This window comes from Tympanuchus pallidicinctus, unplaced genomic scaffold, assembly GCF_026119805.1.
Source record: "Tympanuchus pallidicinctus isolate F22 unplaced genomic scaffold, pur_lepc_1.0 scaffold30, whole genome shotgun sequence".
Taxonomy (NCBI): domain Eukaryota; kingdom Metazoa; phylum Chordata; class Aves; order Galliformes; family Phasianidae; genus Tympanuchus; species Tympanuchus pallidicinctus.
In genome coordinates, this window is record NW_026294748.1 from 649,522 (window position 1) to 663,979 (window position 14,458).

Here is a 14,458-nt window from a genome sequence, read left to right on the forward strand (position 1 = left end):
CGCCCACCCCGGCGTGCCCGGCCAATGGCGGCGCGGCTCCCGTCATGCCGGCTTCCGGCTTTCCCCGACGTGGCCCAATGGGGGCGCGCGGGCCGGCCGGATTGGGCGTGCGGCTCCCGGCATCGCCGTCCGCGCCAATGGGCTCGTGCCGCGTCCGGGCCGGGGGTTGCGCGAGCCGCGGAGCCGCGGACGCAGCGGCGGGCGGGAGGGGGGCGGCGCGCCGCCGCAGCGGGCCGGGAGCCGCGATGGCCGGGAGGATGGCGCGGGCGCCCCGTTGGATGCTGGGCTGGATGCTGCTCGCCTGCTGCTTGCCGCACGCAGGTACTCGGCCGGGCCGCCGCGTGGGAGGGCGGGATGTGGGGGGCTGCCGTTCCTCCGCGTGCCGCCGGGCCCGGCTCGGGCGATAGCGGCCCCGATGCCGTGTTTGGGCCGGCGCAGCCCCGGCCGCTCGGGGACGGCTGGTGGCCATGCGGTGCCGAGCAGCCTCCGCCCTCGGGACGAGCGCTCACGTCTGTTTCCTGCCATGCCGCAGAGCCGCTGGCTGTGATGTCCGTGGACATGGGCAGCGAGTCCATGAAGATTGCCATTGTGAAGCCTGGCGTGCCGATGGAAATTGTCCTGAACAAGTAAGCTGCTGTCCTTCGGGCGCACCTACCTGCAGCTGTCGGCTGTGGGCTGCCGCTCACGTGGGGGTTTTTAGGGGCTGGAACTTTGGGATCGTGGGGGAGCTCAAATAATTCTGTTCCTGCGGCACAAGAGGAACATCCCCTTCCATGTAGCATAGAGTGCTCTGAGTTCAGCACTCGTGCTTCCTGACATGGCTGTGGAGCACACACCTGAGCAGCTGGGCGGCAGCTTGGCCTTTACCCTTCTCTCAGGATGCTTGGTCCCTCTTTGTGAGGGGGAGGAAGTCTTAAAAGCAGGCAGCCCACAGTCTGAATAATACCTTGTGCTACAAACATGAGAGGATGTGGTATCGTGTTTCTGTGTGTAGAGTTAAGAAGCTGGGTTATCACTTCTCCATAAGGGAGCACGAAGGCTGGTTCGTTTTCCTGCACCTGCCACAACCCACAGTCACTTGTGAAGTGAATAAAACCCTCCTCTCGCTTGGGTGCTATCGCCAGTTCCAGTCCTCAAGACAGTAAATGGAGAAACTGCAGCTTGGAGAGCATGTGCACTCAGGACCATCCTTGCTTCATAGGAGTCTAGGCTCAGGCAGATGACAAATGCATTTTTCACTCTGAAACTTGGCAGGCATTGGCAGAAGCTGGCTTGCTTTGCTCACTGGTGGAAGAAAGCAAAAATAAAGCAAGTTTTGTCTAATCATGAAGTAGCGTGTTCCAGAAAATGACTTGTGAGTCTTTGCTCTTCAGGGCAAGTTGTTTTCTTGTAGCTTTGTTAGAAGACTGCTGTTGTGTTACAAGGCATTCAGAAATGGATGGCACACAGAGGTATTTGTGAGCTTAGTGGACAAATTGGAGCCGTTTGGTAGTTGTTGTAGTGAAATACTCTTTCTAGGGCATTCATGCTGGATTTGTAGCAGAGAGGATGCGTCCATTCTGAAGTTCTCTGGTGTTATGGGAAAAACAGTGGTCTGCTCCTCAGCTTCAGTTATTAATTTAAAAGGTTTCTGTCCATGTTTCAGTCAAGCTTATTGTAAGGAATGTTAGAAAGTATGAAAATTTTCTAGAGTGGTGTTACTGCAGCGCTTCCAATTGGTGGAGTTTGTCTTCCTCTCAGTAGGTGGTATCTGAGCATCTTGCTGCAGTCTTTCTGAAGTGAAAATGCTGCCATCTGTCACAAGGACTTCTGCTTTGAGTGTTGACTTGTATTTCCTTTCTGTACAGGGAATCACGGAGGAAAACACCCGTGGCTGTTGCTTTGAAGGAGAGTGAGCGGCTCTTTGGTGATAGCGCACTAGGAATGGTAAGAATTCTTGTTACTTATTACGCCAGCTGCAATTCTTATGCACAGAATGCGTGTTTCTGCTCTGGAGAGAGGTTTGTTAGACAGTAACCGAGCCAAAGAGATGCAGTTGGATGATTTTCTTTCTTTCTGTAGTCTATAAAGACCCCCAAGGTGGCCTTCAGATACTTTCAAGATCTGCTCGGTAAACAGATTGATAACCCTCAAGTGGCACTGTACCAGTCCCGATTCCCAGAGCATGAGCTGGTGAAGGATGAGAAAAGACAGACAGTTATCTTCAAGCTGTCACAGTAAGTGACTGCTTCTGGGTTCCTGCTGGGTAGGACTTCTGCTGTTGGACTTGCATTGCTGACTGTATTTGCAAACTTCTCCTCTTTGTCATAGAGCATTACAGTATTCCCCGGAGGAGATGCTTGGTATGGTCCTGAACTATTCACGTGGTCTGGCTGAGGAATTTGCAGGTTGGAAAGATTTATCTATTTCTTACAGTATCTGCATATGTTTATGTATTATAGGACTTAAATAGCTGTTATTGTGTTATAATGTATTTGCATGTGGTTGCTCTAATGGAACAACATGTCTGTTTCAGAGCAGCCCATCAAGGATGCAGTGATCACTGTTCCTGCCTACTTCAACCAGGCAGAGAGGAGAGCAGTGCTGCATGCTGCTCGCATGGCTGACTTGAAGGTTCTGCAGTTGATCAATGACAACACTGCTGTAGCTTTGAACTATGGAGTTTTCAGGAGGAAAGACATCAATGCCACTGCACAGGTAGGTGTCACTGGGAGATGCAGAGTACCACACTGCATGCATGCAGGGAGAGAGTGCTACAGAGTGAAAAGTCAAAATACCATAACAGTGAGGAAACAGACCTGCTGTTCAGCTAGTTTCCTTGGTCTTCATGTGTTCATCAATGAGATGAAGAGATTAAACTCTGTGTGTGTGGGGTACGGCCGTAGAGTCCACAGAGCTTCTGTGGTGAAAGCTAAGTGGATAGGAATTCACATCTTGTAAGGCTGTTTGTTCCTTGCTCGTCAGCTGGTGGGGAATAATATCAGCAGTTTTTTGAGGTTTTGGATGGCTGACTCTGAACTAGTTGATCTTGCTGAGGTTTAAGAAACTTTGAAAGAGCAAAGCTTTGTTTTCTGATTTATAGAATGATTGAAAAAACTTTCTTGTCTGCTTGTCATATATGATCCTGAACGTCTCCTTATTTTTGATTGAAGCACAAGTCCTGCATGGCTGTCATATGGAGTAAAGCTCGTCCAGGGCATGGATAAACTTAGTGTTCTATCAGGCTTGGAAAGCCGTGGGTTCTTTCCTTGTTCATGGGGGATATCGAGGTGTTTCTGCTTCACTGTCCCAGCTTCTCTTTTCAGAATATCATGTTTTACGACATGGGAGCAGGAAGCACCGTTTGTACTGTTGTTACCTATCAGACAGTGAAAACTAAGGACTCGGGAACCCAACCTCAGTTGCAGATCCAGGGCATTGGGTAAGAATTCAACACGAGTCTCACAAAACCTGCAGGTCTCAGGAAAGAAATCTTCTGTTTCATGGTCTCTTTTGCACAGATTTTTTTCGGTGAGACTTCAGGATGGTAATTTGGATAACAAAGTGGAAAACATTTAGAGTGAGATGGCTATGGTTATTAATAATTCTGACATCACTGTCTCATGCAGAAGGTAGTTGAGAATTTGCAGGAGCCCAGGAAGTAACATTGATACTTAGTCTATTTCAGACTGCTGCTTTTTATTTTTCTTGTTGTTTAAACAGCTTCAATCCATTTTTGTTCAATCCCATTTCATACAGCATTACAGAAGTAGAACATGACAGTTTGAAAAAAGTGGAATATCCTTCTGGAGAGGAGTGAAAATGCACTGCAGTTAAACGTTGCCAAATAAGAAAGGGGAGAGTTGCTTTACGTGTTCAGCTCAGCAATTTGAACTCTAGAACACAGTACTGTTGCTGACAAGATACCTAGGACCTGGCACAGTCATGGCTTGGCTTTTCAGCTGTTTGATGTGCTTAGCAATAAGGCCTTTGCCATAAACATCGTGATATTTCTTCTTCAGTGGCTACCGTGGTGGTGAATCTTTCTTTTCTTGACATGATTTTTGGGGGTAATTGTTACTCTTTTGCAGTCACAGCTGACAGTACATCAGCCATTTTTGACCGCTTTCTGCTCTGAAATAATACGTGAAGTTTCTTTGCTTTCAACCCGCCACAGCTTATTCTGTCTTGGTTCTTTCTTTTGCTCAGGTTTGACCGCACTCTTGGAGGTTTGGAGATGGAGCTTCGTCTCCGAGATTATTTGGCAAAACTCTTTAATGATCAGCACCCCTTGAAAGATGTCCGAAAGAATCCCCGGGCCATGGCCAAGCTGCTGAAGGAGGCCAACCGCCTGAAAACTGTCCTGAGTGCAAATGCTGACCACATGGCACAGGTGGGATGGGGTGCAGAACTCCAAGAGCTCTTAGGGCTGAGGGTGGGATGATGTTATTTAGATTAATTGCTGAATGTGGACAGAATTAACTACTTATAGTGTAGATAATGTCATTAAATGCCAGCTGCTCCTCTGCAGTGTCAGTATACTGGAAAGAATCACCTGTAGTATTTCAGGGGTGGTGGCACTGGCAGCTCCTTCAGACCTGTGCTCACTTAATAGCTGTTCTGATCAAATGAGTGCATTGGATGAAGGTTAGTTGTGTGGAGCTTGGTAACTAAACTTCCATTGGGTTCGAGAGAAGCTGTCTGTTGTGCCTGTGTTCCATCCTTTCATAACAGCAACTACAGGATTCAGGTGGAATGCTGTAAGGTCCTAAGTGCAATGACAATACTGGAACTTCTTTGCATGTTAAGCAAATTAGGCAGAGATTCTGGTTGTAGAATGCTCTGTGAATTTTTAATTCTTATCTTTTTTACTGGGCAGATTGAGGGGCTGCTGGATGACATTGACTTCAAAGCCAAAGTCTCAAGGCAAGAGTTTGAGGATTTGTGCTCTGACTTATTCCAGCGAGTCCCAGGACCTGTGCAGCAGGCTTTGAGCAGCGCAGAGATGAACCTGGTATGTTTAGGAGTGCATTAGGAAGTCAGAAGGTTTCTGTTGGTAGAGCTGTTGTCTCACGATCAAAGCATCAGTGGCTGTGGCAAGGCATTAGCACTGCTGAGAGGTGTGGATGCCTGCTGCTGTAAAAGGGAGTGGTGTTGGTGCTGCAGAAGTTACTTCTTGCACTGTGGAGCAGGAGTCTGTCATGGCTGTCTGCACTTTCCACCTGAAACAAGGTAGCTGAAGGGTTGATTTGTTTCTGTTACTAAATCTGTACTCTTGGGATTTGGATTTTAAAGACTGCTCTTTCACTGTTTTGTCTGGGATGACAGTTCTGGTCTCTCTTCTGCAGTTTTACCTTCAAATTGCATGGAAGCTGAGTTACTGCTGTACAGGCTTCTCTTTTGGGCACTCCACTTAGAAGCCCTTTTGCTGATTGTAGTTGAACCAAATGTGATGCAGTCCTTTGGAGAAACTTACTAAATGTTCCCATTCCAGCATTTCAGCCAGGATGCTCTTGAGCATCATTTGGCTCTGATATTCAGAGCAACACACTGATTCCCCTCTTAAGGTGCAGTGTTTTCATCTGTTCTGGTCCAGCTCACCCTGTGAGTCACTGATCCCCTGGTGTAAACTGTGGTCTGTTTAACTGATTCTGATCAAAGTCCCGTGTTTCAGGTGACTGAGCAGTGTCTGTATCAAACCTTTTTGATAGACCTGGTTCCTGTGCTGGCATGGCTTGTGTCAGTGTGTCTGGGACTTCAGGCGCTGATCTGCACTGGGACTGCAGCACGTAGCGTGGTTACTCTCAAAGCACCGCATTGCTGTGTGGTGCCTAGGGAAGGAGCGTAAGGAAACCCTGAACTTAGCTCTCCAAAATTGCTTTCTCAAAGACAAGGTGACTGTTTCCAATCCCTAGGATGGAATTGACCAGGTGATTCTAGTTGGCGGTGCCACACGGGTCCCCAAAGTGCAGGAAGTTTTGCTGAAAGCTGTGGGCAAGTGAGTATGTGAGGCCCCCTTCTAGTATGTCTCCTATTGTAAACTGCTGCACGTGGCAGTGGCTGCAAAGCTCATACCTCCTGCTTTTTGCTTCACAGGGAGGAACTGGGCAAGAATATCAATGCTGATGAGGCTGCTGCCATGGGTGCAGTCTACCAGGCAGCTGCTTTGAGCAAAGCCTTTAAGGTGAAGCCTTTCATGGTTCGAGATGCAGCCATGTTTCCTATCCAGGTAATCCTTTGTTCACCTTTTGTGCATCGTGTGGGTAAATGGGCCGTGTTGGGAGGAACATTCTGGGTGACCTGTTGGATATTTTTAGGGGGTAAAGAAGTTAAGCAGATCTTTCTGCCAATCATAAAAAGCGAACAGAAGAGAGTATTCAGGAATACAGAAAGGATTTACCCAATAAGTGCAGAAATGTGTTGCAAAATGCTTACGTGTCCCCCAACATTTACGTGAGGTAGAACATCCAAATGCTGTTGTAAACCTCTAATGTAAAATGCTGCGAAGGAAGTTTGTAGTTGTGGTGTCTTATTTTACATTCGTGATGCAGGTGGAGTTTACTCGTGAAGTTGAGGAAGATGATAAATCCAAGAGTTTAAAGCATAACAAGAGGATTTTGTTCCAGCGCATGGCTCCTTATCCACAGCGTAAAGTCATCACTTTCAACCGCTACACTGATGACTTTGAGTTCTATGTCAACTATGGAGATCTGTCTTTCCTCAACCAGGATGACTTGCGGTGAGTCAAGGCAGCTGAGCAGACAGCTCTGTGGTGTGCAGTGTGCCCAGCCTATGATGGGATGGCCACCGGTACGTGCTCAGCACACCAGCAGTGGCAGTTCCTTACTCTGTGCAGTTGTCCATCGCCACGAGTGTGAGAAGTGACTGGCTGTTCTGCAGCTGATGTCCAATCATTTTCTCCTTTTGTCTCTATCAGAATTTTTGGATCTCTGAATCTCACTACAGTGAGGCTAAAAGGAGTTGGGGAGAGTTTTAAGAAGCACTCAGATTATGAGTCCAAAGGCATCAAAGCTCACTTCAATATGGATGAGAGTGGAGTGCTGAGTCTTGACCGGGTAAGCACTGCCTGCGATGTTTGTCAGCCTGTGTGTTTCCCCAGTTCTGTCCCTGTCTATGGCCATGAAGGTCCCTGCTTAAAACTAATTCTCTGCTCGCTTCTCCAAGGTGGAATCTGTGTTTGAGACCTTGGTGGAAGACAAGCTGGAGGAGGAGTCAACGCTGACAAGTAAATGCTGAAATTCGATATTCATGCTGGCTGTTGTTTTACCAGCAGTAGTCGGGTTTATTATGAGCCTGCTGTTTATCTGAGCACAGCAGGCACCATGTGTGAGAGGGGAAGGAGGTGAAGGAGTTAACCGTAGCCTTGGAATGTATGTACAGCTCCAGAAAACTTAAAAGCCCTTTGTAGGTGTCCTTTGCAAGGAGGTCTGAGATGTCATCTGCTCCTATGGTGACTGGCATGCGTTGCAACTTGAGAAATTGATGTTCTCTCCTTATTCATCTACAATTGATCATTTCAGAAAGCCTGTCCTGCATTCGCAGCCCTGCATTGTTCTCCCTTCTATTTGTGATATTCTGATCTTTGCTTTGCACTGTTTGGATTTTAGAGCAAGCGCATAAACTGCCATGTAGAGAGAAGCTGGAAATGGGCGTGTTTGGCGGTGAAGGAGAGATGCAGGGAGGGCTGACGCAGGCACAGGCTGAAACTTGGAGCTTTTTAGCTGAAGTTACAAATTTCAGGTCACATTCCTGCAAAGGTGGAGGCCAAACTTCTGTAAGCACACAAAATTAAGTCAGGAAAGAATGAGCTTCTGTAGTGTATGTAAAGTAGTTAGGAAGCTCCTTGGTGGTTATCACAACTGGAAGGAGAACTGAGTGCTGAAGACGGCTGTCATCCTCCTTTGCAAGCACTATATTCTGCAACTTTTGTCTCCTGTTGACAGAACTTGGTAACACCATCTCAAGCCTGTTTGGGGGCGGTGGCCAAGTACCAGAGGCTGGAGAGAACCTGACAGATTCAGTTCAGGTGAGTCACCTGGGCTAAGTGCCCTGATGCTTAGGGGCTGGGGAGCCCCTGGTTCTTGCTGGAGCTGCTAAAGAGGCAGCAACTCGTGAGCAGGATTAAGGATGACTGGCAGAGCATCAGGACTTTAAGTCTGTATTTTCCAAGTTTCACGTGGTATGCATTTAAAGAAATCTGGGGGGGGGGGTTGCTGGCAAGTCTAGCAATGGTGGACTAACTGTAAATAATTTGTTTCTGAAGAAGTCTCTCATTTCTAAATTGTTTGGCGGCATACAAATAGGTTTCTGCCTGTGCATTGTTAGTGCAGGTCTACCAGGCTCCTTGCATCCTCATGGGTAACATAGGCACAACTGCAGTTACTCTGGCAGTACTGATCCAATTTCCTTCCAGTGAGATGAAAATTCTGTGCCCTGGATGCATGTCCTGCACTGAATTATCTCTTAATCAATTATCTGGCTCTAGCTCTCCTAGAGCATTCCCTTACCAGTGAATGAAGGCACTGTGAATGCTTTGTTTATGCAGAGAATTTTCTGTTCTGTGAAAAATTTGCATGGAATTTCTACTTAAAAAGCACTCTCTTGGTTTCCTGTGCTGACCAGGAAGAAGAAGAAAGCCTAGCAGAAGCAGCTAAAGAAGAGCAGGGGGTGAAACAGGGCCAGAAGAGTAGTGCAGAAGATGCTGGTGAAGAACAGGGAGAGGAGAAACAGCAGTCACCACTTCCAGATCAGGCAGAAGCCGTCCATCCTAAGGAAGAGTCTCAGAAAAATGAAGAAGGCGAGAAATCGGAGGCTCAGGTAAGCCTTGTGTGGAAGGAATGGGATGGAGATTTTGGTGTTTGAGTAGTATGTAAGGTAGCAAATACAATTCTTATGGTCTTGAAACGGTCAGTGGCATTCTTCTTCCTCTATAAATGCCCTGCTTTGGAAAAAGTTGGTTAGTTTGTCTTCAGTTGCAGTAAATGCATTTTCTCTCTTCTACGCAGGCCTCTCTTAGAACACTCTCAAAGGCTAAAGGACAGTGTCAGAATTCCCCAATATTCCTGTGCAAATGTGCCAGTGCACACTTCCACTTTTGTCCTGCAGACGCCCAAGTTTTATTCTTGCTTCCTTCACCAGTCTTGTGTAACCAGGTCCTTCGAGTTCAGCTGCATTAAAATGTCCTTCAGACTATTTGGAATATGAAGCAAATCTGTCCCCTTGCCTAAAAATCCATTCTGTCTGTTATAGGATCCTAAAGAAGATAGAGAAACTGTAAAAGAGGAAGAACTCTCCAAAAGTTCTGGTGCAGGCACTGCTGCCAAAGCAGAGGAAGAGAAAAAAATCAAAGCACCCAAGAAGCAGAAGCTCGTCCATGAGATCACAATGGAACTGGATATAAATGATGTGCCTGACCTGTTGGAGGATGAACTGAAAAGCTCAATGAAAAAGTACGTTTTAAATGGCTCTCTTTGGTTAAAATTCTACAGGAAGGAAACAAGTTGCTTTGGGACCAAACAAAGGAAGGCTTAAAAAAAAAAAAGTAGATTTTCCTGAATTCTGTTCCCCATGCAAGAGTGATTCCTTTTGTACTCCCTTAAACTGATGTGCTTTGAGTGAAAATTGGGCTTCGTGGCCTGAAGCAGCCGTCTGGCCTTGGATTAGCTTCCTGTCTTTGGCAACTGCTTGAAGTGAACCAGGGGAAAATATCTCTAAAGTAGATGTTGGCAACTTTGTTGTGTCAGTGTTCTGGGACTGCAGCAATCTGCCTAGAGGTGGCTCTCAATCTAACAGGGATCTTGGAGGTGGTGGGGATAGCAGCAGCCAGAGAAGCATTGTGCAAATATTAATACTTTCTGCTGGGTTTCTTTAGTCAAGGAGTGTTTCAGATTTTAAATTGTCAATGCTGTGAGTTTGGTGAAGAGTTGAACTTAGAGTTCTTTGCTCTTCGTTATTTTTCCATCTGTCACCTTCTCCTAGAAATGGAGGACTGAAGGAATGGTAATTGCTCGCATGGTGCAGCTGTGCACAGGCACTTGTGTTTGTGGTTTGGTACTCAGCTGAAGGCGCTTGCTGCCTTCAATTTCTGCTCTGTTCACTTGCTAGGCTCCAAGATTTGACAGTCAGAGATCTGGAGAAACAGGAAAGAGAAAAATCAGCCAACAGCTTGGAGTCATTCATTTTTGAGACCCAGGTAAGAGAGGAATATATGGGAATAAGAATTCCTGGAATGTTGGTAGAAGTGGCTTGTGTAGCTTGGCTGATTTGGATCTGCTGTGAGCTGATTAGAAGAGCTCAGCTCTCTTCCTTTAGTCACTTTTTCTACGAGCATTAGGCCTATCAAACACGTTGAGCTGAGAGTTTTCTTCAGCACAGAATGACCACTTCACTGGAGTGTTTCCAGCATGTTAGATTTGTGGTTCCAGCATCCCATATGTATGCCTGTATGTGTGCTTTGGATCAGTTGCACTCAGGCTGGACAGAAGCTACAGCTTCTCAAAGGCTGTTGTACAGAAGAGGCAATTAGCAACAACCTTTATCATCATGTACCTGGTGACCCCCACTGCTTGCCCCCCCCTCTCCCCCGTGCATCCATCTTGCACCTTGTAATGCCGTGAGCAGGAGCCCAGATTTGGGAGGCCTGAAGAAGAATCTGTAGTCAGCAAATGCAGCACCCTTGGAGATCAGGGCCCAGTCCAATTAGAAGCAGGTGAACTGGCTGTTTTTCCTTCCGCAGTCAGTGGTATTTGAAGGAAGTCCTTGCTTTGTTCTTTACAGGACAAGCTTTACCAAGAAGAGTACCTGTTTGTCTCAACAGAGGAGGAGAGAGAAGAAATTTCCAAAAAGCTTAGTGAAGCTTCAAACTGGATGGAGGAGGAGGGCTATGCAGCTGCAACTAAGGTATTGCAGTCGAGATACCAGTCTGCTACAGCTGACATAGAAATAACCACTTATTATATACTATTGAGCTCATAGATCCAACTTGATCCTTTCTAATGTAAATGTTGAGAATGTCTTGCTTCCTCACTGCACTGTGCATGGACCTAATGTGTGTTAGTTCTTCCGGTCACAGCTTCACAAATGATCTTGAGCAGCCTCATCAATAACCTGTTGATTTAATATTTTCACTATATGGAAATAGTGTACTTGATAGAGAACTACACAGCTGTAGTTATAACTTCTGGAGTTGGCACTGGGCAAGCTAATTTTCTCCTTTCTGCTCTGCTCCATTCACAGGAGCTGAAAGACATGCTTGCAGAGCTGAAGAAGCTTTGCAGGAACCTCTTCTTCCGTGTCGAGGAAAGGAGGAAATGGCCAGAACGGCTGGCTGCTCTGGAGAGTCTGCTTAACCACTCAAACATCTTCCTCAAGTAAGATAAGCTGCTAGGAAGAAGAGTTGATACTGTAAGAGATGTGTACAAAACGTGACCACGTTGACTATTTTCTGAAAGTCACTAATGCCTGTGAGGAGAGGTGGCCAAAATTCAGCTTCCCTAGAGCTTAGTTCTGCAGATTGTGTTAACAGAAGCTTGCAAACCCTGTGTAAAGTGGAAGGAGGAAAGCATCCATAGCTGTATGCACCATTTCCAAGCGGAGTTTTTTTCTTTGTCCTATGGCCTCACGCTGCTGTGATGGCTCTGTCTGCTGGCCTTGCTTCCCATTCCTAGCACAGTCTGTCCATGGTTGTTTGGCTAAACAAAATTATACTTTCTTTTTAACTTTAAGGGGAGCCCGAATGATCCCGGAGTCTGACCAGATATTCACAGAGGTGGAACTGGGTACACTGGAAAAAGCAATCAATGAAACAATGGTAATGAGGGTTGCAGTGATGGGGCAGATTGGGTTGTGCTGCTTGTTCTGAGTAACTGTGTGCTTTCACTCCAGATTGGGGAATAGAGAGTGCATGTCTTGTTTCAATGGCACCAGAAACCTTTTGTGTGTTCAGTGTCTTCTAATCCCCACTGTGACCTCAGAAAGCACCAGGGGATAATCGTTCTTGTTTTGCATGTGAACAGTTATCTCACAGCCCATCATCTGCTACATGCAGCTCTCCACTGGGTTTTGAGAGTTCTGTTTCTTTTTGCCCCCTGGGTAACTAAGAAACTAGTTGAAAGGAGCAGTGTTATCCTGAGCGATATTAGAAGGCTCAGGAGCAATGACTCCGAGGTGGTTTGATACAGAGTAATTCCTGGAATTAAGAAGTCTCCAAAAAGTACTTTTCCCCACCCATCCCACAGGCATGGAAAAATGAGACCCTGGCAGAACAGAATAAGCTGTCTCCTGCTGAGAAACCTGTCCTGCTGTCCAAAGATATAGAGCTGAAGATAGCAGGCCTGGACAGGGAAGTGCAATATCTTCTGAACAAGGCCAAGTTTGCAAAACCAAAACCCAAAAAGGAGAAGAATGCCACTAAAACCGATTCAGGCAAGAATGCTACAGCAACCTCTGAGAGTGAGAACACTATCCCTCCCACGGAGGGGAAGCAAGAAGGTAAGAAGCAGTGGGAGAGTATGTCCTTACTGTTACACAATTACCGTACAGTAGCACTCAATGAAGGCAGCTAAATATGTGAAAATGAGTTAGCTGAAGGATCAAATGATCCTCCTAGTTCCCCTCTGAAACCCTGTATTTCCTAGGGTGTGTTGGCTATATCCTTTATAAGAAGGACAAGCTGTCAGTTGCCTTCTGGATGTCTAGAACAAGTATTCACAGCTGTGCTCTGTGTCAAGGAATAGATAGATGAGAGAGGTTTGTAGCTTGGGGGATACTCGTTAAAAAATCATCATCATCATCATTAAGACTTGGTATTTTCCTAAGTTTTTTAAGATCCTCAAATTCTGAGTGCCCTGTTACTCTTCAGTCTGGACTCTGTGTTTGTCAGCACAGTTCCTCTTGCCTAAGACGTTCTGCTTGTAGTCACAGCCCCTAAGGCTGCTGGTGGGTGCAGTGGGTGAATCTCCAGGGCTTCTAGGGACTGAATGCCCAACAGACAGAGGCAGTGAGAAGATGAAGTTCTCTTTTTTTTTTGAGTGTTGTAAAGAGATTGCTGTCAGAGTGAAGTACTGCAGTGTCCTGCTAGATACCACTGCTGGTCACCAGATCTCCTTGCACCTGATCTCAGTAGTTTTTCACTTCTGTGCTGTTTCTTTCTGCTTGAAATACAGAGAAACCTGAGGATATCAGTCCAGCCAAGGAACCCCCTACGAATGAGAAAGTAGTGACAGATGATGAGCCTGGATCAGACTCCGGTGAGTGTGTTTGAATAATGGTCTGGAACTTGGGGGCTGAGTGCAGGCTTTTTGTCTTCATGTTTTAGGTGTAGGAGGTGGAATGTGGTAGAACTCCAGGTTATGGAGTAGTTCTTAGGATGAAAATCTTTGGTTCCTTACTGCTCCACGTTTTCAGTGTTCAGTGCAAAGCTGATTTATGCCTTTATGACAGTGGTTTATAGCAGTTTATAGCCAGACCTTTTGCTTAAGCCTGCCTTTGTCAGAGCACTTAAGGAACTGATGTGCAGGTGTTTTTCTGCCTTCTCTTTTGAGGATATCCAGTTTTCAACACGTGGGGGGATCACGTGTTGAGCACTCTGCAGCTGAGTGTCAGTTCCAGGAACATTCCCTTGGTTTATGTACCATAGATCAAAAGTTTAATTGAATAGTTAATGAATATCAGTGACTTTTGATTTTGCACTGTGGTGTTAAAGCTGTTACAGCATGTAACAGTGTTTACTTCATTGCACAGGGTCCAAAAAAGAGAAGAAAGCAGAAGCTGGAGGAGAAAGCAGGAAAAACGATGAGTTGTAACACCCCTGAAATCCCTCTAGTGTCAACATCTATTTATTTCATCGTTACCTTCTTGTTTTTATAATGGACTGGGTTAGTTATGTAAATGGAACACAACAAACAGTCTGAAAACACAATGGGATAGAGATGTACATTTTCTTCTTTCTGGGGATTTTGCCGCTACTAACTTAGTGAATTGGGGTTGTTTTTTGTTTTTCTTTCATGTTTGAAGGTGGCAGGAAGGTGCCCACCAGGAGTTGTTTCAGTGCAGAAGTCACCACTGTGACTCTGCCGTAGGGAGAAAGCGATTTAAGAAATGTTTGAAGCAAGTTGGAACGTGTGCCATGCGCCACAGCTCAGCTGGAGGAGGGCAGTGGGGTTAAAGGGGTGCTGGGATGGTTGGTGTCTGTGCAGCCCCGACCTGCAGTGTGGTTTCAGGGAGGGGAGGCGTGTTTCCTTTGGAGCCGTGGGAAAGGGGAAGAGGAGCGGGGAGGCAGATGAGAACGAGATGTGTCTATTTCCACAGACTGCAATTAAAACCATTTCTATCCACGCTCTGTAGCAGAGTCTGAAAACTATTAATTGAGCGTTTAGTTTCCTGAAGCCAAGAATGAATGACAGCAGAATGAAAGCGTCAGTGCAGCTGACAGTCAGACCGACCCCTGCAACGGACTGTG

At 46.4% G+C, this 14,458-nt stretch overlaps 2 protein-coding genes across 2 annotated transcripts in view; both read left to right on the plus strand.

Moving 5' to 3' along the window:
* Positions 1 to 14,458, plus strand: part of RPS25 (ribosomal protein S25) — a 33,097-nt gene that overhangs the window by 6,909 nt on the left and 11,730 nt on the right. The window lies entirely within an intron of this gene.
* Positions 30 to 14,334, plus strand: HYOU1 (hypoxia up-regulated 1). Its single transcript, XM_052697361.1, has 24 exons — positions 30 to 321; positions 533 to 626; positions 1,848 to 1,926; positions 2,062 to 2,216; positions 2,311 to 2,387; positions 2,516 to 2,697; positions 3,306 to 3,421; positions 4,189 to 4,372; positions 4,859 to 4,993; positions 5,895 to 5,977; positions 6,076 to 6,208; positions 6,531 to 6,718; positions 6,917 to 7,055; positions 7,165 to 7,225; positions 7,944 to 8,026; positions 8,623 to 8,817; positions 9,250 to 9,449; positions 10,105 to 10,192; positions 10,777 to 10,899; positions 11,236 to 11,369; positions 11,725 to 11,809; positions 12,237 to 12,489; positions 13,164 to 13,247; positions 13,741 to 14,334. The coding sequence occupies exons 1-24, from the start codon at positions 45 to 47 to the stop codon at positions 13,800 to 13,802; spliced, it is 3,210 nt and encodes a 1,069-aa protein (XP_052553321.1). The 5' UTR covers positions 30 to 44; the 3' UTR covers positions 13,803 to 14,334.

Bases quoted from the DNA above. Each gene is read 5' to 3' on its own strand.
- HYOU1 (XM_052697361.1), top strand. From the start codon at position 45: ATGCCGGCTTCCGGCTTTCCCCGACGTGGCCCAATGGGGGCGCGCGGG. The intron at 1,927-2,061 runs GTAAGAATTCTT...TTCTTTCTGTAG, and splicing joins GTGATAGCGCACTAGGAATG to TCTATAAAGACCCCCAAGGT. The intron at 4,373-4,858 runs GTGGGATGGGGT...TTTACTGGGCAG, and splicing joins ATGCTGACCACATGGCACAG to ATTGAGGGGCTGCTGGATGA.